This window comes from Myotis lucifugus, unplaced genomic scaffold, assembly GCF_000147115.1.
Source record: "Myotis lucifugus unplaced genomic scaffold, Myoluc2.0 scaffold_779, whole genome shotgun sequence".
Classification (NCBI taxonomy): Eukaryota; Metazoa; Chordata; class Mammalia; order Chiroptera; family Vespertilionidae; genus Myotis; species Myotis lucifugus.
Genome location: NW_005871827.1, coordinates 3,966 through 24,587, shown reverse-complemented (window position 1 = coordinate 24,587; position 20,622 = coordinate 3,966). Strand labels below are relative to the sequence as shown.

The 20,622-nt window shown below is 46.5% G+C and overlaps 1 protein-coding gene across 13 annotated transcripts in view; it reads right to left on the bottom strand.

Moving 5' to 3' along the window:
* SPTLC1 (serine palmitoyltransferase long chain base subunit 1) overlaps nucleotides 1–20,378 on the bottom strand; it is an 81,409-nt gene extending 61,031 nt beyond the window's left edge. For all 13 annotated transcript variants that reach the window (XR_002827076.1, XR_002827080.1, XR_002827078.1 and 10 more), the window contains exons 1-5: nucleotides 20,340–20,378; nucleotides 19,918–20,025; nucleotides 17,341–17,435; nucleotides 8,641–8,734; nucleotides 6,603–6,675 (exon numbers count right to left, since the gene is read on the bottom strand). Coding sequence is in view for 9 of the 13 variants with exons in the window: in XM_006106180.3 (XP_006106242.2) it covers nucleotides 6,603–6,675; nucleotides 8,641–8,734; nucleotides 17,341–17,435; nucleotides 19,918–20,025; nucleotides 20,340–20,363 (394 nt within the window). In the remaining 4 variants the exon portion in view is untranslated. The remainder of the gene's footprint in view (nucleotides 1–6,602; nucleotides 6,676–8,640; nucleotides 8,735–17,340; nucleotides 17,436–19,917; nucleotides 20,026–20,339) is intronic.
* Nucleotides 20,379–20,622: the final 244 nt, after the last annotated feature.

Below are 20,622 nucleotides of genomic sequence, written 5' to 3'. Positions count from 1 at the left end.
CACACTATGACACGCACTGGAGCCAGCCCAGCCAAGGTGGGTGCGATGCGATTGGTCGGGGGGCCCAGCCATTGCCCCATGATCACCCTGCAGAGGGAGGCCCAGGACATCCTATGCGGGGGCAATCGATGGGGGGGCTCTGCGATCGATAGCCCCGCAGAGGTAGCCCCAGGCCAGCCAAGCGATCGCACCCCATGCCTGTCACCTGCAGAAGGAGGTGACCGGTGGTGATGGAGGGGAGGGCAGCGCTGCACAGATGGCAACCAGTGGCAGCAGCAGGAAAAGGAAAGCCCCAATAGGTCCTGATCGCCGGCCGGGCCTAGGGACCCTACCTGAGGGGTCCCAGATTGAGAGAGGGCGCAGGCCGGGCTGAGGGGCACACACCCCCCCCCCCATGCATGAATTTCATGCACTGGGCCTCTAGTCTATAATAATAAAAGCGTAATATGCTAATTAGACCAGACACCCTTCTGGATGTCCTTCCGGGACGAAGCCCAGGCTGCAGCCACCACGCTGCGAGGAAGGAATCAAGGCATCCACAGCTGCGAAGGCCTACTCTTGCACGAATTTCATGCATTGGGTCTCTAGTCTCTATACTAACAATAGAGGAATATGCAAATTGTCCGGGATGCTGTCATTTAATGACCTTTCAGCAGGCTGCATGTGCAGCAGGCTTGGGTGGGTGGGGACTTGCAGCAGCGGGGACGGGGGGGGGGGGGGAGGTGGGCTGGTTGCTATGATGTGCAATGACCACCAGGGGGCAGACGCTCAATGCAGGAGCTGCCCCCTGGTGGTCAGTGCACTCCCACAGAGGGAGCGCCACTCAGCCAGAAGCCAGGCTCACGGCTGGCGAACGGAGCAGCAGTGGCGAGAGCCTCTCCTGCCTCTGAGGCAGCGCTATGGAACCCCCCCCATCCCCAGTGCACGAATGTCATGCACCGGGCCTCTAGTGTGTGTATCTACACTAATAAAAGACAAATATGTAAATTGACCGCACCTTCACTACGTCTTAAGCCACAACCACCAGCCAATCAGAGCAACTATATGCAAATTAACCCAACCAAGATGGCTGCTGGCAGCCACGGAGCTGGAGCAAGCAGGAGGCTTGGTTGCCCAGTGATGGAGGAAGCCAAGCTTCCCGCCTGCCGTGGCCGGCTCTGAGCTCCACTCAAGGCAACAAAGTTTCAATTATAGAAGCTAAATAAACCCCAGATACCTGCTTTCAGCCGGCCGTGGCCACAGAGCTGGAGCGAGCAGGAGGCTGGGTTGCCCCTGGCGATGGAGGAAGCCAAGCTTCCCTCCGCCCGCCCTGGCCAGCTGTGAGCTCCACTCAAGGCTACAAAGTTTCAATTATAGAAGGTATATAAATCCCAGAATAAAAAAAAAAGAAAAAAAGGAGAGGCTGGGAGCTTCCATCGCCGGGGGCTTGGCCAGCCTGAAAACGGCCCTCAGCCCCTCACCCAGACTGGCCAGGCACCCCAGTGGGGACCCCCCAACCTAAAGGGGGTGTGGCCAGCCTGTAAACAGCCATAAACCCCTCACCTAGGCTGGCCAAACCTCCATGGGGTGAGGGTCTCCACTGGGGAGGGCTTGACCAGCCTGCAAACAGCCATCAGCCCCTCACCCAGGCTGGCCAGGAACCCCAGTGGGGACCCCCACCCTGAAGGGGGTGTGACCAGCTGCAAACAGCCATCAGCCCCTCACCCAGGCACTCCTATATAATAAAAGGGTAATATGCAAATTGACCCTAACTGACTCACTACACTCTAAGCCACGCCCACCAGCCAATCAAAGCGGCTATATGCAAATTAACCCAACCAAGATGGCGGTGGGCAGCCACGGAGCTGGAGCAAGCAGGAGGCTTGGTTGCCCGGGCGATGGAGGTAGCCAAGTCAGTAATCCCAGCAGAACGACTGGGAATGACTGGTCACTACGACACACACTGACCACTAGGGGGCATATGCTCAATGCAGGAGCTGCCCCCTGGTGGTCAGTGTGCTCCCACAGGGGGAGCTCTGCTCAGCCACAAACCAGGCTGATGGCTGCCAGTACAGCGGTGGTGGTGGGAGCCTCTCCCGCCTCCTCAGCAGCACTAAGGATGTCCGACTGCAGCTTAGGCCTGCTCCCCGCTGGCAAGTGGACATCCCCCGAGGGCTCCCGGGCTGCGAGAGGGCACAGGCCGGGCTGAAGGACCCCCCCGAGTGCAAAAATTTTTGTTCACCGTGCCTCTAGTATATATATATATAAAAGCCTAAGCAACCGTTCCAACTGGTCGACCAAATGACCAGTCATTATGACGCACACTGACCACCAGGTGGAAGACGCTCAATGAAGGAGTTGCCCCCTCGTGGTCAGTGCGCTCCCACAGCCAACCTCCTGCGGCAGGCCAACCTCTCGTGGTCCCTCCCCTCAGCCATCTGGCCCAGATCGGCCCCATCGGGACTGGGCAAGATGGCCCCAATTGGCACCGATCGCCGGCCAGGCCAATGGATCCCATCCATGCACGAATTCATGCACTGGGCCTCTAGTTTTCAAAATAAAAGAGCAAACAAAACAGAAACAAACTCATAGATACAGAGAATAAACTGATGCTTGCCAGAAGGCAGGGGGGTTGAGGAGATGGGTAAAAATGGTGAAAGGATTAAGAAGTACAAATTGGCAGTTATAAAATTAGTCAAAAGGATATAAAATATAGCATAAGGAATATAGTCATAACATTATACTAAAAAAGTGCCCCGGTGCACGGATCTGTGCACACTGAAAAGAAATAAATTAGAAGGTGGTTGGCAGAGCAGGACTGGGCGAGTGGACTGGACACGCCCTGGAGCCAACGTCCTGCGGTACCCCCAAGCCGGCCACACCTGGGGTGGCGCCATGGCTTGAAGGGCATCTGTGGAGTGAGCAGGTCCCTCCGGCAGGTGGGGTCCCTCAGCCTGGCCTACGGGGATCGGGCCGAAATCCGCTCTCCGACATCCCCCGAGGGGTCCCGGAGTGGGAGGGGGCACTCTGCAAAGTTGCTGTCGTACAGTGTGTGAAACGCAAATGCAAGAGTGCAGTAAACCAGATTCAGGGCCGACAGTGCCCCAGCAACAACATAACCCACAGCCAAAGGTGGAATCGCGCGGCCCCACAAGGAATCGGGCTCCCTCTTCTCTGGTTTCGGGGTGCATAACCCGAGAACTGCCGCTGCCAAGTCACTGCAGCTCAGCAGCTCCTGCGTTGAGTGTCTGTCCCCTGGTGGTCAGTGCACATCATAGCTACCGGTTGGATGGACACTAAGCATATTAGCCTTTTATATATACAGACTAGAGGCCCGGTGCACGAAATTCGTGCACTGGGGATGGGTGGGGGGTCCCTTAGCCCAGCATGTGCCCTCTTGCAGTCCGGGACCCCTCCCTTGTTACTGCCCACCTGCTTGCTACTTCCTACCGCTTGGCTTGCTGCTCCTTAGTTCTGCCACGAAGGCCTTGGGTCTGCTGGGTGCTGGGCCTGCGGGTTTGTGTCTCTGATACCCACAGCAGACCCAGCACCAAGGTGGCGGGCCTTGGGGCTGCTGGGTATAGGCCCCCCATTGCATGTTTGTGTCTTTCTATCAGGCCCCCAGCAGCCCCAGCAGCCCCAGCACCACCTAAATAACTTAAGGGAAACTTTATTTAGTCTTCTTTTAAAAGCAATCTAGTTTAAAAATGAGTTGCAGTTAAGACAGAACAAAGAACATGGTACCTAAGAGTGAGATAGACTGACAGAGGAGAGGCTGGGCACTGGTCAGGGGCTTACATGCCAACTGTTCGCCACCTGGGAAATGATGTAAAATCGGTTTCTTTAGTTTTCTGCTTAATGGTCTTCTCCAGAACTGAGGTCAGAGGAGCTGCCTTCCAGCCCGTAGGCTGCTTCTCAGAGTCGAAATTTTCGCCATAGGCCTCTGCCTAGGATAGGACCTCTGCACCCCCAGGGTGCATAAACACACAGGGCTTCCATCAGGCTCTGCTGATCCCGGGGGGGCTTCCATCAGGCTCTGCTGATCCCGGGCCGGGAGGCCTCTCGGCTCCGCTGATCCAGGCGGCCGGGAGGCTTCTCGGCTCCGTTGATTCCGGGTCCAGGAGGCCTCTCGGCTCCGCTGATCCCGGGGCGGGAGGCCTCTCGGCTCCGCTGATCCCGGGGCGGGAGGCCTCTCGGCTCCGCTGATCCCGGAGCGGGAGGCCTCTCGGCTCCGCTGATCCCGGGGGCGGGAGGCCTCTCGGCTCCGCTGATCCCGGGGCCAGGAGGCCTCTCGGCTCCGTTGATTTCGGGGCCGGGAGGCCTCTCGGCTCCGCTGATCCCGGGGCGGGAGGCCTCTCGGCTCCGCTGATCCCGGGGGCGGGAGGCCTCTCGGCTCCGCTGATCCCGGGGCGGGAGGCCTCTCGGCTCCGCTGATTCCGGGGCCAGGAGGCCTCTCGGCTCCGCTGATCCCGGGGCCAGGAGGCCTCTCGGCTCCGCTGATCCCGGCCTTGCTGGCCGCCACCTTGGCTGACAGTTAATTTGCATATACTCACTGATTAGCCAATGAAAAGGGTAGCGGTCGTAAGCCAATTACCATGTTTCTCTTTTATTAGTGTAGATGGCCTGTTGCTGGGAGGAGGAAGCCGGCCGTTGCTATGTGACGTCATTACCCGGCACCCACAGCCACCGTTTCCGGGCTGGACTGGGCTGTGGGCCGCATTTTGCACCATGGGGTCTCGGCAGCATCAGCTGCGATTTGGTGGGCTGTCGCTCCAGGTTGGTGGCGGGGCCTGTGTCCCAGTTGGGGGAAAGCCAAGTGTTGTTTTGTGGGCTCCAGGTCCGCAGTGCCATTTCTTTGTAAATGGCCGAGCACCTTACGGCAGCTCCTACATTGAGCGTCTGCCCCCTGGCGATCAGTGTATGTCATAGCAACCGGTCAGATGGCATATTAGCCTATTACAGTGATGGCGAACCTTTTGAGCTCGGCGTGTCAGTATTTTGAAAAACCCTAACTTAACTCTGGTGCCGTGTCACATATAGAAATTTTTTTATATTTGCAACCATAGTAAAACAAAGACTTATATTTTTGATATTTATTTTATATATTTAAATGCCATTTAACACAAAAAAATCAACCAAAAAAATGAGTTCGCGTGTCACCTCTGACACGCATGTCATAGGTTCGCCATCACTGGCCTATTATATATATAGATATGCATGGAATCAGATAAGTACTAAACTTATGGGGGTGATCACTTTGTAAGTTATACAAATCTATGTTGTACACCTGAAACTAATATAATTAACTGTATGTCAATAATTGAAAAATTAAAAAAATTATTTAAGAAAGAATTATTAAATTAGGGGGAAAAAAGACTAGGAGTCAGCATACTTGGTTTCCAGTTTTAGGGCAGAAGTTAATGACCTGTGTGACTGTGAGGAAGTCACTTAACCTCTCTGGGCTTTCTATTTGTCTTATGAATAGTTGGAATCCTGGAGTATATGACTTTTAAAACCTTTCCAGCTGTAGGATTCTTGGACACTAACTCCTGTCACCTGTTTCCAATATAAATAATTTAACTGCTAAACTTGCTAAGGAATAAAGAAAAGTGCTCTCTTAAATAAAAGTATCATAACTGTTAAAGAAACACACCCACACACAGAAAAATGGAAATGAGGACAGAAGATGGAGGAGCCTTCCCTGGCTTTATTTTCCCCACACTCTGACATTTTGTAAGCCAGAATGTTATTTCCAGGAATATACTCATTTGAACAATTATTTAGCATTTTCAAAGCTTTCAGAAGAACAATATACATGTAATAAACACAACCTGAAAATGCCAGGGTGTCTTTAACAAATCTGTTAGGGAAGTTCATAGTGTTTGAAATCACACACTCATCCTAACATTTACTTAGCCTGTCCCAGGGTCACCCACACACAGGGAAATCAATGATCTTCATCTTCATTCCAGAAAGAAAGGAGCTACATAGCCTATCGCCTCACAATCTGTTCTTGCCTTTCTCCCTGGCACGTGGTGGTTCTCCAGCTAGAGCTTATTTCCCTGCCCCCTTTGCAGGAAGGCATGACCCGGGTTATGGTCTCACCAATGCAATGTGGCAGAGTGATGTGCGGGGTCACTTGCCTGCCTAAAAGTGTATTGCTGCTCTGCACTCCTGCTCCCCAAACTTGCCACCTGGCTGCAGCCATGCAGACAAGGATGGTGCCCTCCACACTGGAGCAGAGATAGGGAAGATCCCGATTCCTGCACAATTATGAAGAGCAGAGCCACCCACACAGGACCCTTCCTCTTACAATTGTCATGCACCACAGAAATGAACTGTTTCCTAACACCACTGCCTTGGGGGGGAGGGGGGGGCACATGAAACAGCAGCTCAGGCTTTGACCTAAGAACTACACACCTAAGGTAACTATGGCTCTTCTCCACAAGTGACATTCAACTCTAACCAATGGTTCCAAACAACAATGTTCTAAAAAATAAGGTAAGAAATAGCACGCACAGGCTTAACACCACAACTAACTAAGGATGCCTTTTCCAAGGAGTTCTGAAATAAAATGGAACCTTATTCCATCAGAATGTAGTCTGAAAAATACTGAAACATACCAAATGTGCCGTAAAATCCTCTAGGTCCGCAAGTCCCCACACCATACTTCTTTAGAGATGCCAAAGCTGCTGCCTTTGTGGGAGGAAAGAAACAGTTCAAAACTGGCATTTCCTAGTCTTTAACCCGTAACTCCTCCCTTCCTCCCCCTTTTCCTTCCTTTCTTGAACTATGACATCCTAACAATAGGATACAAAGAAAAGCAGACATAAAGATTTAAGGATAGCCATAGCTGGTTTGGCTCAGTGGATAGAGCGTCAGCCGATGGACTGAAGGGTCACGGGTTCGATTCCAGTCAAGGGCACATGCTAGGTTGCAGGCTCGAACCCCAGTAGGGGTTGTGCAGGAGGCAGCTGATCAATGATTCTCTTTCATCATGGATGTTTCTCTCTCTCTCTCCCTCTCAGAAATCAATCTTATCTAATAAAAGAGAAACATGCAAATTGACTATACCTCTGCTACACCCACAAGCCATGCCCACCAGCCAATCAGGAGCGAGTATGCAAATAAACCCAACCAAGATGGCGGTGGCCAAGGAGCTGGAGCAAACAGGAGGCTTGGGTTGCCCCTGGCAATGAAGGAAACCAAGCTTTCCGACTGCCCTGGCTGGTATGGGCTCTGCTCAAGGCTACAAAGTTTCAATTATAGAAGATAAATAAATCCCAGATACCTGCTTCCAACCGCTGTGTCCTCCGCTCAAGGAGGATCTGGGAGCCTAGGTTGCCAGGGGCCGTGGCCAGCCTGCAAACAGCCATCAGCCCCTCACCCAGGCTGGCCAGGCACCCCAGCAGGGACCCCCCACCCTGAAGGGGGTGTGGCCAGCTTGAAAACAGCCCTCAGCCCCTCACCCAGGCTGGCCACGCCCCGCCAGCAGGGACCCTCACCCCATGGGGGCGTGGCCAGCCTGCAAACCACCACAGGCCCCTTGTCCAGGCCTCCCCACGCCCCAAGGGGACCCCCACACTGATCTGGGACACCCTTCAGGGCAAACCAGCCGGCCCCCATCCGTGCACCAAGCCTACTAATAAAAGGGTAATATGCTAATTAGACTGGGAGACCTTACAGGAGACCTTCCGGACGTTCTTCTGGACAAAGCCATGGTGGCGGGGCCGAGGTAGAGGCGGTTAGAGGCCAAGAGGTGAGGGCAGTTGTGGGTGATCAGGTTGGTGGGGGGCAGGGCCGTTGGGGGTAAGCAGACCAGCAGGGGGGCCAGTTGGGGGCAAGCAGGCCATCAGTGGGGTTCAGTTGCAGGTGATCAGGACAGCGGGGGCGGGGGAGGTCAGTTTGGAGTGAGCAGGCCAGCAGGGGGGAAGTTGGGGGCAAGTAGACCAGTGGGGTAGGAAGGTGGGGGCAAGCAGGTCAGCAGGGGGGAGCAGTTGGGGGTGATCAGGCTGGAGCGGGGGGGCATTTGGGGGCAAGCAGGCCGGCGGCGGGGGGCAGTTGGGGGTGAGCAGGCCGGCAGGCAGAGTGGTTAGGGTCAATCAGGCAGGCAGGCAGGCTGGTGAGCGGTTAGGAGCCAGCAGTCCCGGATTGCAAGAGGGATGTCTGACTGCCGGTTTAGCACCAATCCCTCTAAACCAGCAGTAGGACATCCTTCGAGGGGTCCCAGATTGGAGAGGGTGCAGGCCGGGCTGAGGAACACCCCCTCCCCCGTGCACGAATTTCATGCACCAGGCCACTAGTAAAAAAAAACAGACATGTTCTATTAACTCAAATATCAAATCCCGGTTAATTTGATGCGTTTATACTTTTTGGCATGTGTGGACAGCAAAAATATTTACTGGCTGACAATCCCAACAGGAACTGGAGCAATTTTCTAAACACATCTCCAACCATCACCAGGGCTGGCTCGGACAACACTAAGCCACAACAAACTCTCCTGCCTCCCTCTCTGGAAATCCAGGTCACAGCTCTTCCAGAAAAGAGAAATGGTAGACACTTAGAGAGCCCTTTCTGATGCTCTGTATTGATCTTTGATTTTATGTCCAGTTTCTTAAGTCAGTCATGCTATCTTTTCACTTCAATATGGGTGCTACTTACCTTGACTCTAGGGTTATCCAACAATCCAAGAAAATTAAAGGAGGCAAAGTTTATACATTCTTTTCCATTCACCACGATGCTGTGGCTTGGAGGGCTGGGGAAGAGAGATGAGAATGGTTTACTCAGCCAACACGTTACAGCACACATGCTCCCACACTACCCTGGCAGCAGACAGGACACAGTGTTGTTACTCTACACTACTTGTGCACCGGTCTTCCAGCTCTTGTACTGTTTATTTTTAAAAAGTAAAATTAGACAATGGTTTATTAAAATCAGATACTTGGCCAGTAATTCTTAATAGGCTACCCTGTACACTTCAGTTAAGAAGCTAGAATTTCAAAATGGATAGATGGCAAATCTCTGTTTTGATTTTACAATTCATTTAAGAAAGAATAGCTAGCCGTGGCCAGTTGCTCAGTGGTTAGAGTGTCGGCCTATGGACCGAAGGGTCAAGGGTTCAATTCCAGTCAAGGGAATGTACCTTGGTTGCAGGTTCCCCAGCGCCAGTAGAGGTGCGTGTGGGAGGCAACCAATGGATGTATCTCTTTCACAACGCTATTTCTCTCTCTCTCTCTCTCTCTCCCCCCACCTCCTCCCTCCCTTCCACTCTCTTTCAAAATCAATGGAAAAAATATCCTCAGGTGAGGATTAAAAAAAAAAGAATAGCTAAATAAAGTACCTCAGACTCAACCATTGAACCACACCAGCTGGGATGTGTGTGTGTATGTGTGTGTGTGTGTATAAAAGCAGCGGTCACCAACCGGTGGTCCATGAGGCCCAAAAGGTTGGCGACCACTGTATTAAAAACAGAGTGGCCAGCTCCACAGGAGTATGCATCTAAGTGTGGCTGGGACAGGACAAGTCCTTTGCTGACAAACACTAGCTGTAGGCCATGCTTCAGAAACACAGGGCCAAGCTACAGGTCACAAGCAATTAACCGGTTGTAAGACCAAATTGAGTCAGTCACAATCAATCTATTTTAACTAAAGGAAACCATAGAATAGAATGGAATGGGACTGTCACAGCAAGGGAAGTGACTGTGCCTGAAACTTGTTTCAGTTACACATCTGCACTGGTCTACATGCTGGGTTGCTCTAGAAAATGCACTACGGCCAGAAAAGACCAAGACACTGCTCTCATTGGTATGTATCAACAGAACTGGTTTTCTATGAGAAAAGATAACAAAGATGCTGGGAAACCAGGGAGGAAATGAAAGACAACTTCAAGTAAATTCACAAAAGCAGATAAAAATTTGGAAAACAGCTTCCGGTGAGCACCAAGAGGCTCACACCTGTGCCCCATGCAGGGACCCCACACAGGAATCCTGGAGAGCAAGGCCCTTCAGGGTTGCCTTTCAGAAGTCAGTAAAATCAATCCAGAAAGACAGCTCCACAGTTAAGGCCTCAGAGAATGGGAGGAAGGAAAATAAAACCTTCCCAACCAAAAACCCCAGCCTCACTGTTAGGTCACCTGGATGAACGAAGGTTCATAGGTGGCTTAGTGAACTTGGAAACGGAGAAGGGTGCTCTACCCGAGAAAAACAACCATTACAGACTCCAGCAACATCAGGTTTGGCGCTGGTGAGAATAGACAACTAGACCAGTGAGTGAATCTGGAACTCAAAAGAGCTGTGTATACATGAGTACCTGGCAAACAATAGCATTTGCCCCACAAATGACTTAGTTACACACAGATATTTCTCTATGGGAAAAAATAAAGTTGTATAATCATGTACAAAGGTGAATTCCAGACATGTCACAAACCAAAAAGGTATTTTGGAAAAGATAATGAAAGAAAACGTAGAAGAATGTTTTTGTGACCTTGGAGTAGGAAATGATCTCTGAAGCAAGTCTCAAAATATGCAAACCATGAAGCCGAAATGGATGAAACTGATCAAGTCAAAATTAACACCAAAGATGAAGTTAACAGGTGTGTAATAAAGAGATTGATTGTATTTCACTGAATCTAAGAGGGCATCAACTGTATTTTGTCGGCCACTACAGAAGAAAACACTGCTGATTAGATTACAGGGGTCCTCAAACTTTTTAAACAGGGGGCCAGTTCACGGTCCCTCAGACCGTTGGAGGGCCGGGCTATAGTTTAAAAAAAAACTATGAACAAATTCCTATGCACACTGCACATATCTTACTTTGAAGTAAAAAAACAAAACGGGAACAAATACAATATTTGTATTTGCATGTGGCCCCGCGGGCCGTAGTTTGAGGACCCCTGGATTAGAAGGTCAAGATGTGTCCTTGTCATCTAGAATTTTTTAGACTATATTTAATGAAAAGATCTGTTGGGTACTCTTAGACACAGACTTTGGTTACACTCTTTTGAACTTCTGAAAAGGAAAATACTAGGAATTCAAATTGGTCAGGACATTCCTAACCTCTTTGCCCAAGTTCCGACTGTCTGCTCTCCTCTGCTAAGCCACGAACACTGTGGCCATTCACATTATTCTGCTGTCTGCCACCGAATACCCAGGCAGTGGCTTCGCAGGTGCTCTCCTACCATCTGACAAGTTGGTGTCACTCATTCTTTACGTTTTAATGCTGGAACTTTCCTATGAACTAAACTCCTAGTTTCATCTTTTGCCAATTGAACCATGTTTCTAGAAAGTAAGCTGTTATTACCCAAAGGCAGCAGAAGTCTGACAAAGAGACGCTCAAACCTTAGTTGCAGTAGCCTCTGTTAGTCTACTTGGAGTGGTTTGGCCCTTTCTCCTGCCATCAGCTGATTTACTTACCAGCGCTGCCCATAACTCAACTGAAGTGCTAGCAGTAAACACAGTCATGACCTAGTTCACTGGTACACAGGCAGTGACAGCCCCCCGCCCCAGGCCCCTTGGCTGACAATGACTTGCAGCAGCTGTATGATTCACCCCCAATTCAGAGATCTTAAAATAGAAGGGGGGGAAAAAAAGGTGCATTTTAGAATCAGTGTAATAAAGTACCACATCAAAAACTGACCAAAGCCTGGTTGGTGTGGCTCAGTGATTGAGCGTCAACCCATGAACCAAGAGGTCACCAGTTCAATTCCCGGTCAGGATACACGCCTGGGTTGCGGGTTCCATCCCAGTGGAGGGTATGCAGGAGGCAGCCGATCGGTGATGTTTCTCTCTCTCTCCCTCTCCCTTCCTCTCTCTCTCAACAATAAAAACATATTAAAAAAAACCACAACTGACTAAGGATTAGAATCCACATGGCTCTATTAATCAAAGGACACACTGGAGATCAGCAGAAAGATGTAAAAAGATATCAGGAGGCATTCATAAAAGGCAAAACCCAGCAGCTGGTAAATACTCAAAGGCTCAAATAATCAGAGAAATGCAAAATAAACCAATGCAACCAACCCAGACTGTGAGGAAACTGAAGCCCCACAGACTAACGCAGGGGAGCGTCCATGGGCAGGTCACGATGGAGGGACCAAACAGGTTTGCAAGGGGACATTAACACAGGGTTTTCTATGGCATCTTTCTCCCCAAGATGGTATTTAGAACTCAGTTACCATACACAACAGAAGATACAGCAGTCAGAGGAAATGACAAGCAGGACCCCGGCACCCCACCTCTGTATGCCTTGCTTCCTATTTCCTCAGACCACTCAATGCCAGCAAACGCTGTATTTATTTCATTGGTGGTCTGTCTGTCCCAAGAAAACTAAGATTTTGACTTATTGCTCTATAAACCAATGTGCTGAGCACATTCCTGAAACATAGTAGGTATTTGTTGAAAAAATAAATGTTGAGCAGAAATCTTGCAAAAAGTCAGAATACAGCTCTAGCCAGTTTGGCTCAGTGGATAGAGCATCAGCCCTCAGACTGAAGGGTCCCGGGTTTGATTCTAGTCAAGGGCATGTACCTTAGTCGCAGGTTCCCCGGCCCTAGTCGGGGTGCGTGCACAAGGCAACCAATCGATGTGTCTCTCTCACATCGATGTTTCTCTCCACCTCTCCCCCTCCCTTCCACTCTCTCTAAAAGTCAGTGGAAAAATATCCTTGGGTGAGGATTAACAAGAAACAAAACATCAGAATAGTCTAGAACACAAAATTAAAAACATACATTCACAAAACATTAAGAATATGTTTTAAACCAACAACATAAATACAAAATGTATCATTTTAATAACATAGAAATGTGTCACACACAAAATGCTGATAGAAAACATGATAAAGTATTACAGTGGGTGCCTTAGTGAAGGGGAGAGTGGAGGCAGACACCAGGGACAAAGGACACTGAGAACGAAGCAAACAAGAGCACTGCCTCAGGTGGGTGCTGACAAGAGTGGAACTGAGCCAAGGGGTCACACCTATGTCTCCACGAAAGGCGTGCCACGGAGAAAAAGAACCAGAAGTAAACCTCTGGAGAATGAGTGAGGAAGGAGACACAATGATGCTCGCAGTGGAGACGTGAGCCCCACAGATGTGTCATTCCCTATCCTACATAATAAAACCCTAATATGCAAATCGATCGAACAGCGGAACGACCAGTCGCTATGATGTGCACTGACCACCAGGGGGCAGACGCTCAGCGTAGAAGCTGCCCCCTGGTAGTCAGTGCGCTCCAACAGGGGGAGTGTCGCTCAGCCAGAAGCCAAGCTCATGGCTGGCCAGCGCAGCGGCAGTGGCGGGAGCCTCTCCCGCCTCCACAGCAGCGCTAAAGATCTCTTGGGAGATGTCCAACTGCCAGCGGGTGGACATCCCCCAAGGCGTCCGGGACTGCAAGAGGGCACAGGCTGGGCTGAGGCAACCCCCCTGCCCAGTGCATGAATGTCATGCACTGGGCCTCTAGTGTATGTATAATAAAGTGTTATGAATACATTTTTTATATATATGCCCAGAAGAAACCTAAAACTACTCATGCCAAAACATTTGAAAACACAAGAAATGGACAATGACTAAATGATGGTAAGCAAAACTTAAGGAAACCTGAATAGCTTTACAAACTCATTGAAGACAATGAAATCATGATTAAAAATCTGTGCTCAACAGAACACCATATGAAACACATTGTTGCTAGGAAAATGGTAAGACTAATATTAATATATCTTTGATACCAAAACTGGACCAGCACAGAAAGGGAAAAGAAGAAACTAAACTCATTTGTCAACATAGACGTGAAAAATCCCAAATATTAGCAAAACAAATCCTGCAGTTTACAAAAACCACAGTCATCCTTAAATAGGGTTTATCCTAGGAACGTAACGATTACTTCCTAATAGAAAAACCTATCCACTCACAAAAATGCCTACAAAAGTCTAAAATATTTGATCTTAGCAAGAGCAGGCATAGGCGATGACAGTAACAAAATGTGGGAAACTAGAGAGCAGGTGGTAAGTTGTATTTGGTAAAACAGAGAGACCAGAGAGAAAGCTGAGGGTGCGAAAGCTGAGCATCAGTGCACTGGCAGGGAAAAGCCTGCAGCAGACATGAAAATGCTCCCCGGCGGGGGCAGAGCTCCCTGGGAGAGGGGGGAACAGGCGGGGGACTCAGGAGCCCAGCCTGGAACCCATGATAAGGAGTCATTTCCTTAGGTCCCTTTCCGGTCCTGCAGGAAGGCGGGAGATTTACTCTGGAAATGCTGAATATAAACTAAAATTCCTAAGGACCAGTGAGGGGACAGTGCCACTCTGAAAACAGAAATCAGTATAAATTTACCATAATAAAAATGGGACACTGAGCCCTCTCCGTCCTCCAACTCAGCTCCCAGAGGGCTGGAAGGCAGGCTTATTAAGTGCACCCCCAAGACCGCCCCACTCCCATCCCAACACACAGGAGTACTCCTCTGCATGAAATTCAAAGTGAAGACATGAAAAGCAGAAAATACTGAATCTGGGATCCCCTCAAATAAATGGACAGGTCCTTGTCTGATTATCCTAAATTGATGCCCACTATCAGTCAGGAAGCCCAGCCCACTGACACAGGGCTTCGAATTAGCATTTCAGTGTCTCAGTCTTAAAAATAGATTTTCATCAGAGTGCCAAGACAATTCAATAGGGAAAGAATAGTCTTTTCAACAAATGGTGCTGGGATAACTGGGTATACACATGTAAAAGAATGGAGATGAATCCCTACCTCACAGCATTATAAAAATTAACTCAAAATAAATCACTGACCTAATTTAAGTGCAAAAACTATAAACTCTTAAAAAACGCAAAGGAGTAAATCTTCATAATGTTGGACTAGGCAAAGATTTTTAGATATAACACAAAAGCACAAGCAGCAAGAGTAAAAAGAGATAAACTGGACTTCATTAAAATAAAAAACATTTGTCAGGCCGGTGAGGCCCAGTGGTTGAGCGTTGACCTATGAACCAGGAGGTCATGGTTCGATTCCTGGTCAGGGCACATGCCTGGGTTGCGGGCTTGATTCCCAGTAGGAGGCATGTAGGAGGCAGCCAATCAATGATTCTCTTTTATCACTGATGTTTCTCTCTCTCTCTCTCTCTCTCCCTCTTCCTTCCTCTCTGAAATCAATAAAAATATATCTTAAAAAATTAAAAACATTTGTGCTTCAAAGTACACTAGAAAAGATACAAAAACCTAGAGAATGGGAGAAAATATTTACAAATCATATATCTGATAAGGGCCTAGTATCCAAAATATATAAAGAACTCTTACAACTCAATGATAAAAAGATAAATAACTGAGCAGACTATTCTCCAAAGAAGATATATGAAAATGGCCAATAACCACATGAAAAGACACTCAATAACATTAGCCATTTGCTATACTACTTCCCACCTACTAGGAAGGCTATAATTAAAAAAGACAGAAAATAAGGGTTGGCTAGGATGTGGAGAAAGTGGAGTTCTCATATACTACTGGTGGGATGTAAATGATTCAGCCAGTTTGGAAAACAGTTTGGTGGTTTCTCAAAATGAGTTGCTATATGATTAACAATTCCACTCTTAGGTATATACCCAAGACAAATGAAAACATGTCCACACAAAAATGTGTTCACAAGTATTTGAACATATACATACATATTTATATGTATTTTCTTTTTTCATGTACTCCCAAGTGGAAACAACCCAAATGTCCATCAACTGAAGAATGTGTAAACACCATGTGATCTATCCACAGAGTGGGATGTTCTTTATCCATAAAAATGAATAAAACACTGGCACATGCTACAACATGCATAATAAGCCTTGAAAATATTAGGCTCCAGGAAAGAAGGCAGATACAAAAGGCCACATACTGAATGGTTCCTTTTATATGAAATGCCCAGAATAGGCAAATCCATAGAGAAAGTAAATAAATAGTTGCCAGGGGCTGAAGAGTAGAGGGAATGGGGAATAAATGCTATTGGGTGTGGAATTTCTTTCTTGGGGTGATGAAAATTCTGAAATTGGATGGTGGCAATAGTTGCACAACTCTGTGAATATACTAAAACCCATTTAATGGTGTACCTTAAAAGGGTGAATTTAATGGTATATGGATATTGCAATAAGGCTGTTATTTAAATTTAAAAAAATTATCCAAGTTAAGTAAATTCACTTACTCTTGTGTCAACTCAGTATTGAATATAAAGAGGAACTGCATAAGTTGAAAACTCTAAACTTATCAATAACAAAATGTTTTTTTTGTGCATGGTTTTTGCAGGCTATTTATATTATGCTATTAATTATAATGAAACATTCTGCATATTGGAGATAAAAAGATGCTAAGGACCACCAGACATTGAGAAAGTGCCTAAATGTGCAATAAAAACACATAAAACAATCATTCTAATGTAAAAGAGTAAAATATCCACCAACTTCAAGATAGTGGTGATATTGTGTGGGAGGCAAGAGTAAGTGATATATGGGAGTTTCTTTAGCTATATTTGTAATGGTTTCTTTCTTTTTAAAAATAGATTTCAAGTAAAGATAGCAAAATTCCTATTAATTCTGGATGATTAATACATATGTGTCTGTATTTTTAAAATACTTAAAAGCACATACAAAAAGCAAAGATACCCAACAGAAGAACTAATAATAAAAACAGATCAGACACTGGAAGCAAGGAGAGGTAGGATAAGTGAGCTGAAGTTTCATAATTCATATTGCGAGTCCATAGGTGTTTTCCACTGTTAATCAAGCAGTAGTAGTGTCAGCAAACTGTTAATAGCTTATTATGAAGGAAACCTACAACAGACGTAAAATCAGAAACCAGGTGGGAAGGAGTGCTGCTTTTCATTTTAAGTGTGTCTGACCATCTGACATATTATCATGTGCGTGTTATTACTTTGAAAAATAATTTTTTTTTTTTTTTTAGAAAAAGGGACAAACTGTAATGCCCAAATTGGAGACTACAAAAAATGCCCATACCATTCCTAAAAGAAAGTTTTATATTGGGAACTAAAGCAGGTAGTTTCTGATTAGCACTCATTCCTAAATGTTTTTTTAAAAATATATTTTATTGATTTTTTTTACAGAGAGGAAGGGAGAGGGATAGAGAGTCAGAAACATCGATGAGAGAGAAACATCGATCAGCTGCCTCCTGCACACCTCCTACTGGGGATGTGCCCGCAACCAAGGTATATGCCCTTGACCAGAATCAAACCTGGGACCTTTCAGTCCGCAGGCCAACGCTCTATCCACTGAGCCAAACTGGTTAGGGCCTAAATGTCTTATTTCAGGTAAAAAAGGAATAGCATTTAACTACTGTATACTTTGCTGAGCTTACCCACAGGAAACAGTAGCAAAGTGATTTACCCTGAAACAATGTTGTAGTTGAGAGCAGGATGGTCTTTTGAGATAGGAGGAACAAGAGGTTCTGGTTGCCACTCTTCAATCAATTCTTCTTTTTCCTACAAGCGAAAAGGTGTTAAGACAGCACAATGCTAGTTACCGGACAGTGACTCCAGCAGTATCTACACTGTTTGTTGTAATGGAACCGTCATAATGAACACACTGCTAGAACCAGAGGTCTAGTTGTAGTTAGAAATGAAATAGAATCATTTTTGAGTTTTGGGCACTTAACCTCCTCACATCATAGGCGAAATCCTTTTTTCCATGTAGTTTTGTAGGTGACTGGAAAATTTAAGAAAACTTTACTTCTATAGTCAGAATTTTTCATCGTGCAAAGTACAACTTACACTGATTGTGAAATAAAAAGAAAGTATACAATACAAAGGTGAGAAGCATGATTTCTGCTAGGTCAGCTCAGCCTCTATCCCAAGACAAGACAGAAAGCCACACCAGAAGTGCTGATGGAGGTGACCATCATGGGAAGGGATCAACCAGATCACCAAGCCATCTGCAGGGATTCAGGTGTAGCTAAAACACAGGAAAAAACTCTGTTACAATTATTGTAATGGGATTTTGTTTGGAATTTCTCAGAAAAAGCTACTTTATTCCTTGTATCTGTTACTTTATGCATTATAAGTATTTTGATTATTTTGTGTTATCTTTTTTTGAATCAGGAAAAAAGGTAATTTTGAAAATGTGTCTGGATGTACAGGATGAGATGAGGCCCCTAAATTAACACGGTGGCCACGGCAATTCTTGCCTCACAAATAGACCCTCTCCCAATAGTTCTAGTCTCAGACTTCCAATAAATGCTTCTGTGCATTTTTCTCCTATTAGGCAACTCCAGAGCAAGACCAAAAGCATATCCATACACCTGATTTTCAGGCGCTCAAAAATACTTGTTGAATAAATCAACCAATAAATGTCTCATCTGTTTCTGCCAATGACCTAATGGAAGAGAACAGCAGCTGTGTACATGCCATGCACACTGTCCCCTTGCTAGCGTGCAGATGTAAGAACCCACCCACGATGCCCTGCCATTCAGAGCCTCTGTAGGTCTATCCAACTGAGAAGGACACTTCTCATTCACAGCACTCAGTTTCTTCCTCCCGCTGCTGGAAGGGTTAGATGTCAGTGATTACTAAATTTTGTTCTCGCTAAGTCTGCTTTCAGAGGATTTTTCTAAAACTACTAGAGGCCCGATGCATGAAATTCGTGCAAGAGTGGGCCTTCCTTCCCCTGGCTGCCAGCACAGGCTTCCCTCTGGCACTCTGGACCTGGGCTTCCCTCGACCCCGGAAGGACATCTGGTCTAATTAGCATATTACACTTTTGTTATTATAGATGTTTACCTATCGCTCTTTTTAAAAAAAAGTATATATGTGTGGATTGATATGTCTAAACTAAAACTAAGAATATCTGGATTAATCAAACCCTTTAAAAAGGTGGGCTAGAAATCTGTTTCATGGCCACTTAATCATCCACAAGAAGTTCCTAAATACCAAAGGGAAAAGCATGGAAAGGACTTCTGGCCTGCAAGGCCCAGTCTTACTGCAATGCTACAGAAAAAGTGTTTGTTCTGTGGCATGATAATCCCACAAAGTATTCATTAAAAGGGGCGGGGGAAAGGGAGAAATCTGTGGTCAAGTGTAGGGTATTCCTCCAAATAGAGGTTCAAATATGCATATTAAGGGTGACAATCACGCAATGAGATCTTTTTATTCTGCTTTACCCAGGCTGCCAGACGTTCTGCCCTAAAAACATATGCTGCATGTTCCCTAGGGGACAGTTTAATATGAATGATCAGGACAGCAGCAGCTGGTCAGGAAAACCAGGGCAGCAACTGCACATCGATGTGGCAATTCCACGCCACTGCATTTCCTCCTGGGAGGCTCCAGGAAGTAGAGAAAGGCCCAGTGCTTCAGCTTTGCGCTGCACTCAATGCTTCCTGTGAACCAAACTTTCAGAGACTTTTGTGGGAAAACATCTCTCACAAGCCCTGCCTCCCAAGCACTGAGGCAGTCACTAAGTGCTCCTACCCTGTCCCTCATACCAATGCTCTGCAGTGGGCAGCGCCATAGTTCCTCTAGTCTAGGCACTTCTGCTTTCTAAGGTTCACCTGGCTTGGGTCCCTTACCATACAGAACACATCAAAATTCGATTTGGGGAGGGGAGGTGGAGAGTGGGGGGTGAGGAGGATTCTTTCCAACTCAGTTTTCGTTATGAAGACCACAGGGAAAACTTCACAGGCTTCCCGACAACTCATGTAACTGCATTTGGAAATGGCAAAATCGAGTAGCTCCCCGTGCTTCCCTTTCATCATCTACTCGTAAGACTGCTGCTTGTCCCTAGTAAAGTAAAGAAGTCTGTGCCAGGCTACTCCTCTGGGTAGGTACTTGGCTTTCCCATAGTCTGCCTGTCCCGTATTTCATTCCCCTTGATTTTCTTACAGTACAGAAAATATTTTACCACAGATCCTTCAGGAAAGATGTAGCAACTATCATCATACACCAGATAATAAAATAGAGATTTAATTTCTTACCTTGACTGTAAGATCAGATCGTTCTTGCAATTTGTAAGTTTTAGAGAAAAGAAGTCTGATAATCCAGAGGATTAGAATTCCTTCTAAAATAAGATGGTAAGCAGGAGCCTAAGAGTGAATAAAAAACAGAAGTGAAATGAACAATTATAAAACCTGCATATAAAATTTAATGCACCTACAAATATTGCCTCCTATGACCTTTAACCTGTTACTTTTTAAAATTTACTTTAAAAGCTCCTTTCACTTCTACTCGTTGCTTTTCCCATTTCTAATAGGCAATTTCCTCTACACATTAAAAATCTCTGGTATTGTAGCTTTAAAATATCGTTAGAAAAAGAACTCCTTAAAATAAATCTGACACAGAATCCCAACATGTCCAACAACATCAATTATGAGATCCTAGAGGTAATTTAAATTTTTAACTGGGAAATGACTGTAACAAACATATCACAGCTTCACAAGCCTTCTTTAACTCCTTCTACCATGTGTGAGGTAACAAAATTATTTGGAAATCAGTTTCCACGGTTCTGCATATCTTACTACATTTTTTTGTATTCTTTTGATAGCCCCTTTAAATTCTTCTTCTAACATGGCAGAGAAAAAAAGACTTTATAAATGCTTGAAGGGATAGCAGGTCTTTTTTCTATTGTAGTTCCCCCCAAATATGTAGTGTTTCCCATATGAACAGGCATAAAGATATCTTAA